This window comes from Leishmania infantum, chromosome 6 (genome assembly GCF_000002875.2).
Source record: "Leishmania infantum JPCM5 genome chromosome 6".
Classification (NCBI taxonomy): domain Eukaryota; phylum Euglenozoa; class Kinetoplastea; order Trypanosomatida; family Trypanosomatidae; genus Leishmania; species Leishmania infantum.
In genome coordinates, this window is record NC_009277.2 from 231,537 (window position 1) to 247,834 (window position 16,298).

Consider the following 16,298-nt stretch of genomic DNA (forward strand, 5'->3'; position numbering starts at 1 on the left):
TGTGTTCCAACGCTACATCCGTTGTAGCCACCGCGACGGCCAACATCACTCTTGCTGCCTCGCCTTTTCTCCTTTTCCTTCTGTCGTTTCCGCGCCTGCCGGTCCCTTTCCTGCTCTCATCAGCACCCTCACCCCCCACAGAAGACAGAGAGGGGCGAGGGTGGAGGGGAGAGAGGGAGGAGGGGTCACCTCATCACCATCATCCGTATCAGACGCCGTCTTACACGTGCGCCCCTGAATGTGATAGCGGGCTTGTGTCTTCTCTGTTCGTCGGTGCTTCCCTTTTGTTTTGTGTGTTGCTCGTTTTCTGTGCGTCACACCCCGTTGGCTGCTGCTGTTGCATCTCCCTCTGTTAGATTTGCAGGTACCTCTTCCCCTCTCTTTCCCTCCCTCCCTCCAGCCCCGCCTGTGCTGGTGCCTGCATGTTCTCCTGTTCGCCTGTCAGTGCTTCGTTGTCTTAGCGGAGAATGCAGCCGCCTCAGCTCAAACCTGCGCTAGCGGGTACGGCCGATGTGGCCCTCCCGGCTGCCTTTGCGGGGCCCAGCATGACCTACGATGGGAGCAGCGGCAAGTGCGAGAACTTAGATTCGAATCCGCGCTCATGCGAAGGGGACGAGGACGCCGGCACCTACTCGGCGGACTACCGCGTCTACCAACAGCGTCCCGACGACACGCACAACGCGACACGGCGAAGATCTTCATCGGTAGGGCAGCTCTCCGTTGAGCAGGTGCTGACATCGGTTGCCCCGCTCTCCTCTCCTCCTCAGCCTATGGCCGCGCGAACGCGTAGCAGCCACTTGCCGCATGGCAACGGCACCTCTGCGGATCGCTCTGCGTCCGTATCACTGCCGCCAGCCTATCCGGATCGATTCAGCACCCATGCTGTGGGCGACTGCCCAGCGCATCATGGCACCGTCTCCTCATCGTGGTGCTGCGACAGCACCTGTGCGACGCGCACAGGTGAAGCGAATGGAAAGGTGCCGCCAGAAGGTGACGGCTGTAGCGAGCGCTTCTCGCCGCATCGCATCGGCTCAGCGCTGTTGAGCTCCACAGCGGAGACTGCACCCGGATACCTGTTGGCGCTGATCGGTGTTGTGACAGGGATGCTGCTTTTCCTGCCGTGGTCGTCGAATCCGGTGCACATTGCATTGATGGTGCTGTCGTCATTGGTAGGGTGCGTGTGCGGCCTGCTCTACTGGATTTCGGAACGGCGGTGGTACCGACGGTGGCGGCATGGCTTCTACGACGCAAGCGGCGCAGCAGCGGCTTCCTGCAGCGCCGGCGGTGCCCGCGGCTGGCACGTCGAGTCTGCCGTTGGCAGCGCTGGCCCTCGGTATCACGACCACGATGCCGATGATGAGGTCAGCAGCGTCGGTATGTGCTGCTGCGCTGGCTGCGTGAGCCACCTTATTGATCGCCAGCACTTCCGCGTTGTGCTGCCGACGGCTCAGCTGCTGCTGCTTGGCACCTTTGTGCTGGTGTCACCCCAGGTGATGGCAACGTGGACGGCCCCGATGGCGTCAACGACTGGCCGCGGCGGCGGTGCCATCCTCGCCGACCGCGGAGCAGGACATGCGGCTCGCTACGGGGCCACGCTTTATCCTGTCGAGGCGGTGTGGAAGACTTGCCTGCTGCACGCGTGGATTGGCATGAGGTTTTCCCTGCCGCTCCTGTGGAGCTTGCTGGTTGGCCTCGTGCACATGGCGGTGCTGCTGGCCCAGTACCAACACGCCGGCCCTGGCACGCTGCTCACGCTGGTGGTGTGGATGAGCGTGCCGCTGCTCTGCTTCGCTTTTGCGATGTGCATCACCAGGCCCCGACCAGCAGTCGTGGAGGAACAGCAGCATCACCAACTGCTGCGAGGCCGCGCCTCTGGTGGGGGAGCTGCTGGCTACTCAGCCAGCTACGGCGCTGGTGTGGGTGAGCCGCTGCCGCCTTTTGTGAACTTCTTCATCGGCCGGAGACGTGACGCGCTCGAGGCCACGTGTGCTTCCGTGCCATACTCCAGTCCTTCGACGGTGACAACAGCTGCTCCTGCCCCAGCCACGCAGTACAGTGCCCACCCATCTCGCCGGGTTGTCCTCCCTCCGCCACCGGTCGCGGCGTACTCGCCTGCTTCATACGCACAGATGTTCTCCGCGGAAGGCATTGACGGCAGTTACCTAGCCAGGCTGAAGGTGGGCGAGTTCGGGAGTCTCGTACGCGGCGGCAGCGGAGGAGTGGGCATAGCAGCTGCCCGGTACCCCCAAGCCAACTACGGTGGCCTTGGCACGGTAGTGCCCAGCCGTTATGAGTCCGACCAGCGACTCATTGCGCCGCAGCGGCCCGTGCGCCCACGCTACAACGCCGCCGCACGATCGCCGGCGCCGTCTGTGCAGCAGGGCGCGCCGCTGTTGGCGCCAAAGTTCTTTGACAGTGCGGGGGTGCCGCCGCACGACGACCTCATCGGCCTCGCAACCCCACATGACATCACCCTGCCTTCGCAACACGGGCGAGCACGCGACCTGTCTGCACCCTTGTACTCCCCAAGCTCTCTTTCTCAGGCAGTGCGCGAGGCGCGCTACGAGCCTGCCCATTACCCCGTCAACAACATGGATGAGGTGACGTATCCCACGACATCAGCAGCAGCGATGCTCCCATCGTCTGGAGACGGCACCCATCCATCTCTGCCACTCCCGCAGACGTCGCGCCAGCTCGCTCCGCCCTCGCGCTTGTCTATCGTCAGCAGCAGCACCCCCTCGACAATGCTTGTGAGCAATCTCGAGCCGGCGCCTCAACCGCGGCGGCAGCTGCGCAAGCACGTGCAGCAGGCGGCGGCTGGAGAGGTCGAGGAGGCCGGCGCGTTTCGTGACGACGCGGTCGACAGCGACGGCGCCGCGGCGGCGATAGTGCCAGCAGACTCGTCGCATCAGGAAACTCGGCAGCATCGGCGAACAGGATCGGCGACCGCCAAGGGGCAGAGAACGTGGAGCGGGGTCGCCGCCACCGCCGCAGCCGCTAAGAGCATGTCTGCAGCTGCACCCGCGGCGGATGACGATGGCTGCGCGAACGGCGTTGATGTTCCCAATGCTCCTGTCCACGGCCGCGGTGACGACGGAGAGGAGTGGGACAGCGAGCCGCCCTTACCGGCCGGAACCTCGCTGGAGGACGCGTGCGCACCGTACCTTGTCCTCGACGCTGCCCTAGTCATTGTGGACGTTGGCCCGTCCCTGTGCCGGCTTCTGGGTACCACCGTCGACGCTGTCTTGTTCCGCCGACTGCCGGACGTGCTCGCGTGGCTCGATGTCGTGGAGCGGGAGACGGCGGTGATGCTGGTGAGCGCTGTCGCGCAGCCTCTGCGCACCGCAGCCGCCGCAGTGCGAGGCGAGAAGCGCGGCGCGGGTGCCCACTCTACCAGGGAAGAGAAGGCGAAGAAGGGGAAGGACATGAAGAGGCGTCACAGCGGCGCCCAGGACGGCATGCGAGATAACCATCACGACACGAACGAGAACCGCAACGCGCCATCGGGGGCGGCGAAGCAGCTCCAGAAGCCGTCGGAGATGGAGGTGCGCGACAACGTTGCCGAGGGGGCGCCTGTGCGGCGGATCACGCTGCGGGGACACTGCCCCTACTACGCAAAGGCCAGCGGCAGCACGAGGGAGATCAGCGCGGGTCGATGCAGCCGACGGCCGCCGTTTGCACTTTGCTTCGACGTCTGGGCGGAGCGTCTCGCCGCGCCAGCACCCAGCACTGCCGGCTCTTGGCGGAGGCACAGGTCCTCGGCGGTGGGTGGCGGCCGGCCGCTGCCGACGCCCTTCGTGATCATCCTTCGGCGCCCTTTATTGCATGGCTTGTGCGATGCGCTGCCGCTGCCTGTTGCACTGGTGCACCCCCGAACGGGAGAGGTGCTGTGCTGGAATCGCTACGCTGCGCGGCTGACGGGGTGCACCGCTTATGACATGCTGGGGACGCCCGCGTACGGCAGCTTCGTGTACGAGGGATTGCCCGGTGCTGCCACGACGGCGGCAAGCCAGGGAGGCTTCTCCAGCACTGGCCGCCATCTCCCGCCGCCGCCGCCATCGCCGAGTGTGGAGTTTGCGTCCTCCACGCATCGGCGACAGCAATCATCTAATACGGCTGCGCTGTCCGCGGCGACAGCGGCCGGCACCGTGCCCGATGGCGAGGTCGCCTCGAACGGCTTTGCGCCTCCGCCTGTCAAGTCAACGTCGCCCACTACCGCGGCGCTGCTGCTCTCCTCACAACAGACAACGTCGACAGCCTTTTCTCCTCTCCAAAACGCTCGGCTGCAGCGGCAGCACGGCGGCGCCGGTAGCCCAACCTTCGTAGACCAGGCATCACCGCCGCCGCACGCGGCTGGCCTCTATGGCACTTTCACCGTTGTGGCCTCGCAGCAGCATCGCGACACTCCGCTTCCTGGCTTCTTTTACGTGCCCTGCACACGTGCTGCGGCTGCGGTGGCAGGCGTACCGCTCTCCGCTGTTGGCCACAGCGGGGAGCTTGCAATGACGACCGCCATTGGTGGTGGCGGCGCTCGACCAAGCAGCTCCTCGAGCACTGGCGGCGGGCCGCACCAGATCTCGTCTTTGCAGCTGCCTTGGTCGCTGGCCGGCCGTGGCGGTACTGTGGCAGCGGCTGCCGGGCACGCAGATCGAGTGCCCTCGCAGTTGACCGCTGCCTCACAGTCTCCTCTTTCCTTCGGAGTCGGTGGCGGTGGTGGCGACAACAAGAACAGCACCAGCGGCGTAGCAGTGGGTGCGCGCTGTCCTCGCCCACCACCGCCACCGCCCCTCGCGGCAGGACTTGATCGTGGCACCGACCCCTACGACGAGGCCGGAGTCGCCACCGCCTTTGAGACAGACGGAAGCAAGGAGGCGCAGGGAGACGGCGACGAGGACGTGATGGCGGCACCGTACTGCTCTTCACCTGTCATGGTGCATGGACTGCTGTTTCGCGCCACCTTGCGACCACTGCGCGGCGTTCTGTGCAGCGAGGAGGGTGGCGTAGTCGAGAACCAGCTCGGCGGTCCGCTGCGGACGAGCGCCAGCGCCGTGGAGGGCGAGCACACCGGCGGCCGTGGCGCGGAAGGAAACCCCTTCTTCAATCAGCCGCCGCGTGCGGCGCACGAAGAGGACAGTGCGGCGGTGGAAGGAAAGGACGCAGAGGAAGGGCAAGCGCTCGCTCGGGAGAAGAACATGCAGGCCCATGGCGACGACAAGAGCGGCAGCGACGACAGCGTTGAAGCATTGCTGTCGGAGCGGCAGCCGCATCACCGACACCACCGTCTACACCGCACTGCTGCAGGTGCACGCATGCCGAACAGCGAGTGTGAGGAAGACAGCGGCGCCGAGGACCAGTCGGACATGGACGACGACGATGACGACGACACTCCCTTCGACGAGGACGACCTCCCGAAGGCAATGGCTGGGACGATGAACGGCGGACTGACGCTTGCGGCGACGCTAGAGCAGCTCTTCGCGACCAAGGCGATGGCGTGCAACTTCGGGTTGGACAAGGAGCCCGCAGCATGTCCACGCCGCAGTGCGGCATCGACCGTGACAACGACGGCGACCGCGGCCTCTGGAGCGCTGCTGAGCTCCGAGCTGCTGCCTCAGTACAGCCTCCGTGAGGCACTTCAGCAGCTTGCCGCAAGTGAGTCACCTCTCTTGCTCACATTTTCCGAGCCTCCCCTCTATGCCACCACGTGTGCAAGCGCCGAGGCGTTGCTGCAGGAGCGACGACTAAGCCACCACCGCGTAAGCAGCCCTTCCCCGGACGAGCACGGCTACTCGGGCGTGCTCACACACGCGAATAATGGTGGCGTTGCTGCGGCGGCCAGTGGCGGTGACTGCACCAGCGTGCCGGAGAGCTACCTCGGCACCCCGCAGGCGCCTTTTCTTCGCCGGCAGCGCCCGCAGGTGCCGGCGTTGTGGGGTGACGGCTCATCCAGCCTCCAGTTCGTGGCGGCCGTGAAGGAGGCGGTGGATTCGTACCGGGAAAGCATCGAAGAAGATTCGAGCGGCTACACGGACCTCCTCGGCCTCCTCTCACTCAGCGGTGCCAACGGCGGTTGCTGCCCCAGCAGCGGCTATGCGGCGCGTAACTCGTCGTCCTCTCTGACGCCCACCTCCTTCGGCGGCGCTCCGGATGCCGCCGTGACGACTGCCATCACCGCCGACGCAGTGCGGCAGCTACGCCTCCTCAAGTCCCTATCTGATCAGCTGCTGCAGGCGACGGCCGCGTACAACCGCACGCGCCAGTCGATGAGCTCCACCACGTGCGGACTCAGCGGCGGCTGCGGCTGCGGCGGCGTTGCCGCGCGCGTGTCCCCTTCATCTTCCTCCCCGTCGCTCTCACTGGGCCTCTTTGCAGCCCCTTCCGTGCCAGACGCCGACGCTGCACACGAACGCCACCTTCACGCGCGTCGCCACGGCTCCGCCACAACGCCTTCGCCGCACAAGGACCCCCCCGCCGGCGGGCCGCTTGGATTCTCTGCGCACCAGTCCCCGTTCCAGCCACCGCCGCCGCCTCCACATCTCGCTTTCACCAGCGAGGAAGCGAGGGGCGCGCATCGGCGCCTACAAGGCGGCGGCCCACACCGGCGTCAGCCAGGCGAGCCAGCAGCGAGTGCGAGCACAGGCGGCAGCGGGGCACATACGGGCATCTACCGTGACCCCAACAGCACGCCGTTCTCCGTTGCATCGGAGGATGTCACCGGTGTGGCCCCCAGCGCCGTCGGCGACAGCAGAAACTCGGCACTGAAGGAACCACCGCCGCCGCCACATCACGGCGCCACACGCACCAGCGGCAGCGGTGGGAGGAGAGACATACAGGATGGCGGCGCGTCTCCCGTAAAATCGCGGCCACGCCATGCAGCGAAGTCGTCCACGGCAAGCGCGCCGCTTAAGGTGAGCAGGGGCAGGCATACTGGTGCTCGTCACGGCCGCCGAGGCGGCGCCGGCGCCGGCGCCTCTACCCCGGCCCCCAGCCCGCCACTCGTGCCCTTGGACGCGGCGGTGGACGTAGCGAAGGAGTCGCGCAGCTCTGGGTACATGGGGGAGATCAGCGGCAGCACCCCGTCTTCTGCCTCGCCTTGTGGTGTCGGAGGGTCGGGTCGCACCGCTGCCGCCGCCCCTGCCGCGACGTCTTCCTTGAACGCCAGCACATTATTAGTGGCGGCGGGGTCTGTACCGGCGATGTCTACCCCTCGCCCGCACGCCACAGGTGCCAGCGCCTCTGCCCTCGATGTGGCAACGCCGCAGACGGAGTTACACTCCTCTCCGCGACCCTGCGACACTGTTGTGGCCTCCGGCGAAGGCGAGGCGAGCGGTCGCGGTGGCGGAGCGGGCGAAGACGCCGCCGCTGCGGGAGGCGTTACCAGCCGCTTGACGACCTCGCCGCGATACCAGGGTAGCCTCTTGCTGAGTCCGTCCTTGGCCGCAGCAGAGATGGGCGAGCTGGAGGCCAGCTACGGCACCGAGTCGCGCCAACAGCGGCCGCAGCATCGTAGCAGTCCCAATATCATTTCTGGTGCAGGCAGTGGCAGGGGTGCAACCCCAGTCAAGCGAGATGCGTCGCCGCGGCGTCGCTCCAGCGCTGTGTACAGGCGGGAGAGCTCGCTCGACGTACTGCCAAGCGCGCCGCTTGGCAGCGGCAGCTTCCGTGGCAACGGCGGACTCGTGCCAACGAGCAGCAGCGCGTCACCGTCGGCGGGTGCGGGCGCGGGAGGCCAGGGGACAGGCTCGCCATCGCCGCATCCGGCCCGGACTGGCAGCGGTAGCCTCAACGCCAACGCTAACGCCGCCGCGGCTGCCACTGCCGCGGTGCGGTCGACACCGCGGCGGCCCGGCGAGGGCGCCGTCTGGGCAGTCCTTGTTTCGCGCGATGAGGCGACGATTCCGTCGTGCTGCATCAGCGTCAATCTCGGGGACGAATTTCGGCTCGGCCGCAGCAGCAAGTGCACGGCTGTCGTGTCGGACAGCTTTGTGAGCAGCACGCAGTTCTCCATTGTGCGAACCGTGTCAGCGTCGACAACGGCGCAGGACTCGCAGTCTCCCGGCAGCGGCCGCAGCGAGCGAGGTGCGCGTCGAAACAAGGCCTTCACGGTCACTCTATACGACCGCAGCGCCAACGGCACGTACGTCAACGTGAAGAAGCTTGGCAAGGACAAGAGCTGTGTGCTGCGCGACAGGGCTCTCATCACGTTCCGCCTCAGCACCTCGCAGTTCTTCTTGGGTTTCGTCTTTATGCTGACTGACGAGCGTGGCGTGCCGCTGGACGACCGCACTGGCATGGGGGGTGGCAGTGGGCTGCGCAGTTTGCTGGACGCACGGCTCTCACCGCAACCGCAGACAGGGCGGCGAACTAACGCCTCGTCGACCGGCGGTGGCGGCAAAGAGAGCAGCAGCAGCCAGAACACGGTCATGGCCTCACCCAACGCCCTCTCCACTAGCGCTGCCCGCCGCAACACCCCGCGCGCGCTCTCCACCCCGGACAATTCGAGCTTCGCGAGCGGCACCCCGAACGGCTCGCGGCGCGCCGGCGGCGGGGCCCCGCGCAGCAGCCGCCACGCTCATCGCGAGACCATCGAGTGGAAGATCGGCGAGGAAATGCTCGGCAAGGGCGGCAATGCAGAGGTGTACCTTGGCATCAACCTGACCAACGGCCAGCTGATCGCGGTGAAGCGGGTGCGGCTGCCGACGTTTGCACACGGCAGCGACGCCGAGCAGGACCCGGAGGCAAAGGCGATCCTGCAGCAGTACCGCTCTCTACAGGAGGAGATCAGCGTCTTGTCCAAGGCGACGCACCCGAACATTGTGCAGTACTACGGCTCCTCGCAAAACAGTACGTACTTCAACATTCTGCTGGAGTTCGTGCCAGGCGGATCGCTGCGGCACCTGCTCGACAACTTCGGTGCCCTCAGCCCTGGGGTCATCCTGTCCTACGTGCATCAGGCTCTCGAGGGGCTGGCGTATCTGCACCGGCACAACATCGTCCACAGCGACTTCAAGGCAGCGAACATCCTCATCACAGAGAAGGGTAAGGTGAAGCTGACCGACTTCGGCACCGCGCGGCTGCTGACCCGACCGCATGCAACAGCCGCCCGCGGCGGTGGGGAGGCGCAAAGCGTGACCTCGCGCACCACCCCTGGGCAGCGCAAGGACGACCCTGTCTCTGTTGGCGCCGGAGGCACGCTGCACATCGCCGGCACCCTGCGCTGGATGGATCCGGCCCTCTTCCACAACCCCCACTCGAGCGGCGCCGCCGACGTCACGGCTGCCGCCACGGCGAAGGACTCGTCCGACAAGCTCGGCGGCCCTACGAAGGCAGGTGATATTTGGTCCGTCGGCTGCACGATGATTGAAATGATGTCAGGCGAGGCGCCATGGTTCGAGTACGACTTTGAGAGCGAGGAGCAGATCGTGAACTTGCTCACCTACACAGCGGAGCCGCCGGAGATACCCGAGTGCCCGGAGTGTCCAGACTTGGTGACCATCGCGCAGACGTGTCTCAAGATGGACCCAGCACGGCGCCCCACATGCGAGGAGCTGCTCCGCATTGTTGAGGAGGCGACGGCACGGCTGCAGGCGCAGTCGACGAGTCCGTCAGTGAGCCCGTCGCGCGAGGTGTCGCAGCAGCACCCTGCAGTCCCGGGCTCTGTATCCGGCGCCGGCACGGGTTTGCGGTCCAGCAGCACTCTGTTGTGTCCTCAAATGGAACCTGGCACGAATAGTGCATTCGCGTCTCTCACGGCCAACCCGGCGGTGGCCGCCTACGGCCCAGGGACAGACGACCGCCGTCGGGCAGAGCGTGTCGGTCGCCCGAGCGACTCCACGCCGATGTCATTTGCCGTTGGCGGCGATGGAGGCAGCTCCGCTCAGCTGTCTGCCCGCGACGCCGCCTTGCCCACGGTGCTCTAGCGCCCCTCGGGCGGGCGAGCAAGAAGAGTGGGGTTGGGATGGCTGATGGTCTTTGTGTGTCTGTGTCTGCGTCTGCGTGTGTGTGTGTGTGTAGGCTGCTCGTGGCACGTAATCGACGTGTACGAGCATGGTGGCTGCCGGTGGCGATCCTTCCTCCACGCCTGTGTTGCCGCCATCGCCCCCACTCCCCCGCTTCTTTTCATCCGATCGGTGTGCCCGCGTGCTGGTGCACGTCCAGGGCGCTTTGCCTACGCTGTACAACAAGACGAACAAGCGAGTAGGGCGGACGGAACGCATGCGCGGGGCGGGGATGGCGGGGGGTGGTAACTGTATCGCAGGCGGCAAGTCTCATGTGCGCGGCGACGGAGCTCCTGCTGCGCTTGCTGTCATAATGTCTCTGCTGTGCAGGTGCTGCGAGAGCGACGAGGCGGGTGGGTGGTGGTGCGACGGGACAGAGACGGAGAGGAGGCAGGTATGAACTTGCTGAACGCAATACTATGCGTGCATGTGTGTGCTCTTGAGCACGGCTTTCTCTCGCTCTTGCTACCGTTAGCGGATAGATAGCCTCCGACAGAAGTCCTTTGCCATGCCTCTCCTCTCCCTCTCTCTCCTCATCCTGCACTGCCACTGGAATGCAATCATCTTTAGCTGTCCCCTACGCGCTCTCGCTCTCTCGTACACTAATCCTCTCTCCACGCCTTCCACGCTTGCTGCACAACAACCCCTCGCTGCGCACGCATGCATGTGCGCGCCTATATGTGCGCATCCGTTCTTTGCGCGCCACCCCGACGCCCACGCCTCCACACCAACCACACCCGCTGCGACACACGCACGTCGATGCGTCTGCAAGCAGCTTGCGTATTCGTCCGCTCATCACTCCTTTTCTTTGCCTTGCTTCTTCGTTTCTTTGCTTTTTACTTTTTCCGTGCTTCGCCTCGTTGCGTGCGCGTGTGCGCAGGTGCACGCCATCGTTTCTTGTGTGCGTCTCCGTCTCCCCTCGTCTGTACGGCCTCTCTCTATTTCGCTGTGCGTGTGTGTGTGTGTGCCGGCAGTGTAGGGGGCCTTTCGGGGTAGGTATATATAGGTATCTATATCTTGTTGCCCTTCACCAGCCGTGCCCTTCTCACGCTCGCCTTCGCAGTCAAGCCTGTCCACGTTACTCTCTCTCACACACACACACACATAGGCAGACAGACACTCGCACACTGTTACGCCGACACTCGTCGGATTCCGCTTCGTTCTCCTCCCTCATCTCGCTTGATCTGCGTCATCTCACATGTGAACATCCGCGGCCCATTCGAAAGAAGGACAAGACAGCAAACAACATCGACGAGGAGACGCCGTCGAGCCCTCCTCCTCATCCTCCTCCGCTGGCGCTGCATTCGTGCACACACTCAACTCACCGACTCATCCGCTGACGACGCCATAGCAACGGACGACGTTCATTGTTGGCTGCTCAACCACTTCCACGCGCGCGCGCGCTCGGACACAGTCACACACACGCACAGGAAAGACGCGCGAGGAAAGTATGCACACCAACAAAGGACAGTCCTCATCATCGAGGGCCGCCGTGTCGGGTTCACCGACCAAGCCACACGATACACGCGTGAATGGGCTCACCACCAGCAGCTGCGGCAAACAACGCGACCCACCGCGAGGCGCCGTCACGAACGCCGTTGAATTCGTCTCGGACATCCTGCGCAACCTCTACGCGCGTGTTGCGGCCATTGCTCAGCCCTATGCGGCAGAGCACGCGTCCTTTGTCGAGTACCAGCGTACCCTACCCGTGCGCACCGTCGTGCCGGAGCCGCCGAACACGCTGCGCGACTACATCCGGCGTCAGCTGTGGCGCGTCGGCCGCACTTGTCTTCTCTTTTTCTTTTTTCTGTTCACGTGGCCGGTGTGGCTGACGCTGCATCTGCTCCTGAAGCTGCTCGACGCGCATCAGCGGCGGTTGCGGCTGCAGCATCACCGCGCTTGGGTGCACCCAAGCGTGCCCCACGTCCGCGCCAATGTGCACAAGCACTCGAAGGAGTTCCCGCTGGGCTCGTGGCACTTGCGCTGCGAGGATGGGCGCCAGCGGTGGTACTTTGGCGAGCCGCTGCGCGAGGGGGAGGAGCACAACGAGCTCGCCATGGCGCAGCTGTGTGGCTTGCACACCGTCGGCGACTATCATGCGCTGCTCCGCCAGCGCGCCGCATTGGACTCGGGTGGCGGTGACGAAAAGCAAGACAGCAGGGGTAGTGGCTTCAACGGCACCGGCCTCAACGGCGCCGGCGTCACCAACAGCCGCGTGCCCTGGCTGCCCGACATCCTCCAGGAAAAATGCTCGAAGCGGTCCTTTGTGGAGCGTTACCACATCGGCCTCATCCCCGCCTCGCCCCCGCAGCCGCGCACGACATCGGAGGCGGCCATGGACGACGGCATCCGCTTCCTGGTCAAGCTGCAGGACCCCTTCTCGGGGCACTGGCCGAACAACTACAGCGGCTGCATGTTCCTCGTGGCCGGCTTCGTCATCACCAAGTACATCGTGGCGGGAGGTGAGACAGACCGCCTGTTCCCGCCGTTCCCTGACCACCACCACGTCCGGCTGGACTCCAACGGCACGAAGCGGCGCGGCAATGGGGGCGACATCCCGGAACGTATCTTGGGTGTCTCTGCCTTCGAACATGCCGGCGAGGTGGGCTGCCGGTGCGGCGAGGCCACGCGTCAGGAGCTGATTCGGTACATCCGCAATCACCAGAACCCTGATGGCGGGTGGGGGCAGCACACGGAGGGCCACAGCACGATGATGGGAACGGTGCTGAACTACGTCAGCGTCCGTCTGCTGGGGGTGCCGGCGAGCGACCCGCAGGCGACGTGCGCACGCAACTGGATCCTGGCCCACGGCGGCGCCACCAAGACGCCGATGTGGGGCCGCGTGTGGCTGAGCATCCTGGGCGTGTACAGCTGGGACGGCGTGAACCCAATCCCGCCGGAGATGATCTTGATGCCGGACTGGATTCCATTCTCGCTGGGTAAGATGTGGTGCCACAGCCGCGTCATCGCCATGCCCTTCTCATACTTCTACGGCTTGCGCTGGTCGGCGCCGGCGTTCCCGACGACGCTGGCGTTGCGCAAGGAACTCTACACAGAGCCATACGACGCCATCCCGTGGCGCAGCTTCCGCGGCGTGGCGTGCGAGCTGGACGTGTACACGCCGACCTCACCGCTGCTACGCGTCGCCACGGGCCTGTTCGACCTCTACGAGCGGCACCCCATCCCGTTCCTGCGGCGGTACGCACTGGAGGAGAATTGGCGGCACATCGCCTACGACGACGAGAGCACGAGTTTTATATGTCTAGGACCTGTGAATAAGTGGCTCAACATGCTCGCCACGTGGGTGCGCGAGGGCGAGCACAGTGCCCGCTTCCAGAAGCACTGCCATCGGGTGCAAGACTACTTCTACTTGGAGAACACCGGCTTGTCCATGAGCGGGTACAACGGCTCACAGTTGTGGGACACGTCCTTTGCCGTGCAGGCGATCTGCGCGTGCCGCCGCGAGATGACGTTCCCGGCGGAGATGGAGCTGGCGCACCACTACATCGATGTTGCCCAGGTGCAGGCGAACCCGATGGCGGCCGCCGACTTCTACCGCCATCGCACGAAGGGGGCGTGGAACTTCTCTACCAGGGCGCAGGGGTGGCAGGTGTCGGACTGCACGGCGGAGGGGCTGCGGGTGCTGCTGCTCCTGCCGCAGTACGAGTTTCCAGTGCGGCGCATATTTGACGGCGTGGACGAGGTGCTGTCGCTGCGCAACAGCGGCTTTGGCGGCGATGGCGGGTGGGCGTCGTATGAGCCGACACGCGGCCCGGCGTACTGCGAGCTGCTGGACTGTGCGGAGCTCTTCAAGGACGTCATGATCGACTACAGCTACGTCGAATGCAGCAGCAGCTGCATCCACACGCTGTCACTTTTCCGCGAGCACTACCCGCACTACCGCCGCCGTGACGTGGACCGCGCCATCAGCGAGGGTATCGCGTATGTACTGGGCCAGCAGCAGCCGGACGGTGGCTTCTACGGCAGCTGGGGCATCTGCTACACGTACGCGGCGTGGCTTGTCGCCGATGCCCTGCAGGCGTCGAAGGAGCTGCCGGACATGGCCGTGCACCCGCACTGCGTGAAGCTCGTGGACTTCCTTCTCTCCCACCAAGGTGCCGACGGCGGCTGGAGCGAGGACGTCAGCGCATCGGCGCGGCAGACGTGGGTGGACAGCCCGGACGGAAGCCAAGTGGTGAACACGGCTTGGGCAGTCATGGCCATTATCTGCGCCGCGGGAAAGGCCGCGCACACGGAGCCGACGCGGCAGCGCAACATCCGCAGCGCCGTGGACCATGGGGTACAGCTCATCATGTCCCGCCAGCTTGCGAGCGGTGATTGGCCGCAGGAGCGCATCAGCGGCGTCTTCAACGGCAACAACCCGATTCACTACCCCGGCTATAAAAACAGCATGACCGTGTGGGCGCTCGGCAAGTACAACAGCTGGAAGCGCGAGTATGTGGTGGCTGCGTAGCGGTGGATGCTGGCGGGTTGATGCACATGTGTGTGTGTGTGTGTGCTTAGTCAACGCGGCCGTTGATGGCACTGTCGGCGGACGCCATCCTCATCGTCTCTCAGCGACACACGGCGGAAACACGTGAAAGGGGGGGAAGGGGGAGGGCGGCGCCCCACAGCCTACACCATGCAAGGCGAAAACATAAGCTATATATACATATATTTATACAAGCGGTCCTCCTGCTCTACAGACGCAGTCCAGCATCATGCGCGCAGAACAGCGCCTGCCTGCTGGCGTGCGTGCGCGCGTCTCTCGCGTCGAATCCTCCTGCTATTTGGCGCCTGGAAGACGGAGGGAGGGAGAGCGAGCGGGGTGGTGGTTGGGGAGGGTGAGCGCAGGGCCGCGAAAACAACCGCACACGAGGAGTGGCGAACGGGATGAGTATCAAAGCGACGACAGCTGAAGATGAGCGGGGGGCTTCGATGGTGACGCTGACGACCCTGACTGACATCTCTGGCCTCCTCCCTCCCTTCCTCCTCCCCTCTCGCACACAGCTCCATGCGTGCGAGCCTCGTGCCCACTTTAGCTACACGCAGTGAGGTGTCTCTCTCTCTCTCTCTCTCACGTTCTCTCTGCGGGCCCGTGCCGACGGCGAATGCATATTTGGCATTCAGCGTGTGCGTGTGCGTGTGTTTGTCCCTGCCGTTCTCACGTCACACTCTACCTGTGCTGAAACGGGCCTTCTCGCCTGCTCGACACACGTGCACACGCACACATGCCTCTCAGTGCGTGCTGTCTCAGGCTCCAGTACAACCCCACTCTCTCTGCCTGGGGAGAAGCCAAAGCAGCCCCCCTCCCCTCCCCTCCTATGCCTGCCGAATGCCGAACTCGCCTCTGGTGTGTGACAGGGTCAGGTGTCTGTGACGTAGGCGGAGGTCCGCGCGATGCATCGCTGCTGATGTCGGCGGTGAGGGCCTGGATGGCGTTGCGTCGGGGCGACCTGCGACCGTGCACACGCCTGCACACCGTCTATGTGATGGGCGAAGTGCCAGCGTGGCTCGAACGCACCCCGCACGGCCCTCACACTGACCACTGGTGGGGGGCAGCCTGAGCGCCACGCCGAGGGGGATGCACCAGGGGTGGCGACCGGCACAATGGGGGAGCGGCTGTGAGGCGACCTGCTCAGCGGGCATGTGGGCTGGGCTCGAGGCAGAGGCGGTGCTGAGACGACTGGGTCGGCGCATTGCTGCCGTGCGCGCGTGCCCCCAGGGCTGCTTGGCACCAGGCGGATGGGGCACCTGTGGCAGGGGTCTGTGGTGGTGCGCGGTGGGCGGAGCGGCATGGCGTGACGTTCGAGCTCGTGTTGTGTGGCAAAGAAATGGAAGCGTGGAACGAAGGGACTCTCCTCCCCATGATGGCGGCTTGGAATGCACGTGGCGCGGTCCACCTGCATCATTGCCGCCTCATCGCTGTTCCGCCCCACACGTGCACCGATCAACCGAGCACAACTGTCGCATAGACGGACATGCGAAAACGCAAAGCCGCTCTCAGGCTCACGGCTATGCATACAGCGTCTCGCATCCCCCTCCCTCCCTCTCCTGCTCTACCACCTTACCGCCGCGTAGTGCCGCCTCCGTTAAACAGCGCGTCGCTTTACTCTTCCTTTGCTTGTGGGCACCATCCACGACGAGCTTCCACACATCAGCGCGGACGTACCGTAGACGCTTTCCTTGCGCAACCCCCCCTCCTCCCTCCCTCACCCGCTTCTCTGTCGTCTCTCAAGACGTAGGCACCAACACGTGATCTCTTTACCAAGTACCCATTCTCGCCCCGTCGTCTTCCTTACT

At 65.0% G+C, this 16,298-nt stretch overlaps 2 protein-coding genes across 2 annotated transcripts; both read left to right on the forward strand.

Moving 5' to 3' along the window:
* Positions 1 to 467: 467 nt before the first annotated feature.
* LINJ_06_0660 (putative protein kinase) lies at positions 468 to 9,917 on the forward strand (the record flags this gene model as incomplete). Its single annotated transcript, XM_001463109.2, has 1 exon — positions 468 to 9,917. The coding sequence occupies one exon, from the start codon at positions 468 to 470 to the stop codon at positions 9,915 to 9,917; it is 9,450 nt and encodes a 3,149-aa protein (XP_001463146.2).
* A 1,528-nt stretch (positions 9,918 to 11,445) lies between these two features.
* LINJ_06_0670 (putative lanosterol synthase) lies at positions 11,446 to 14,469 on the forward strand (the record flags this gene model as incomplete). Its single annotated transcript, XM_001463110.1, has 1 exon — positions 11,446 to 14,469. The coding sequence occupies one exon, from the start codon at positions 11,446 to 11,448 to the stop codon at positions 14,467 to 14,469; it is 3,024 nt and encodes a 1,007-aa protein (XP_001463147.1).
* Positions 14,470 to 16,298: the final 1,829 nt, after the last annotated feature.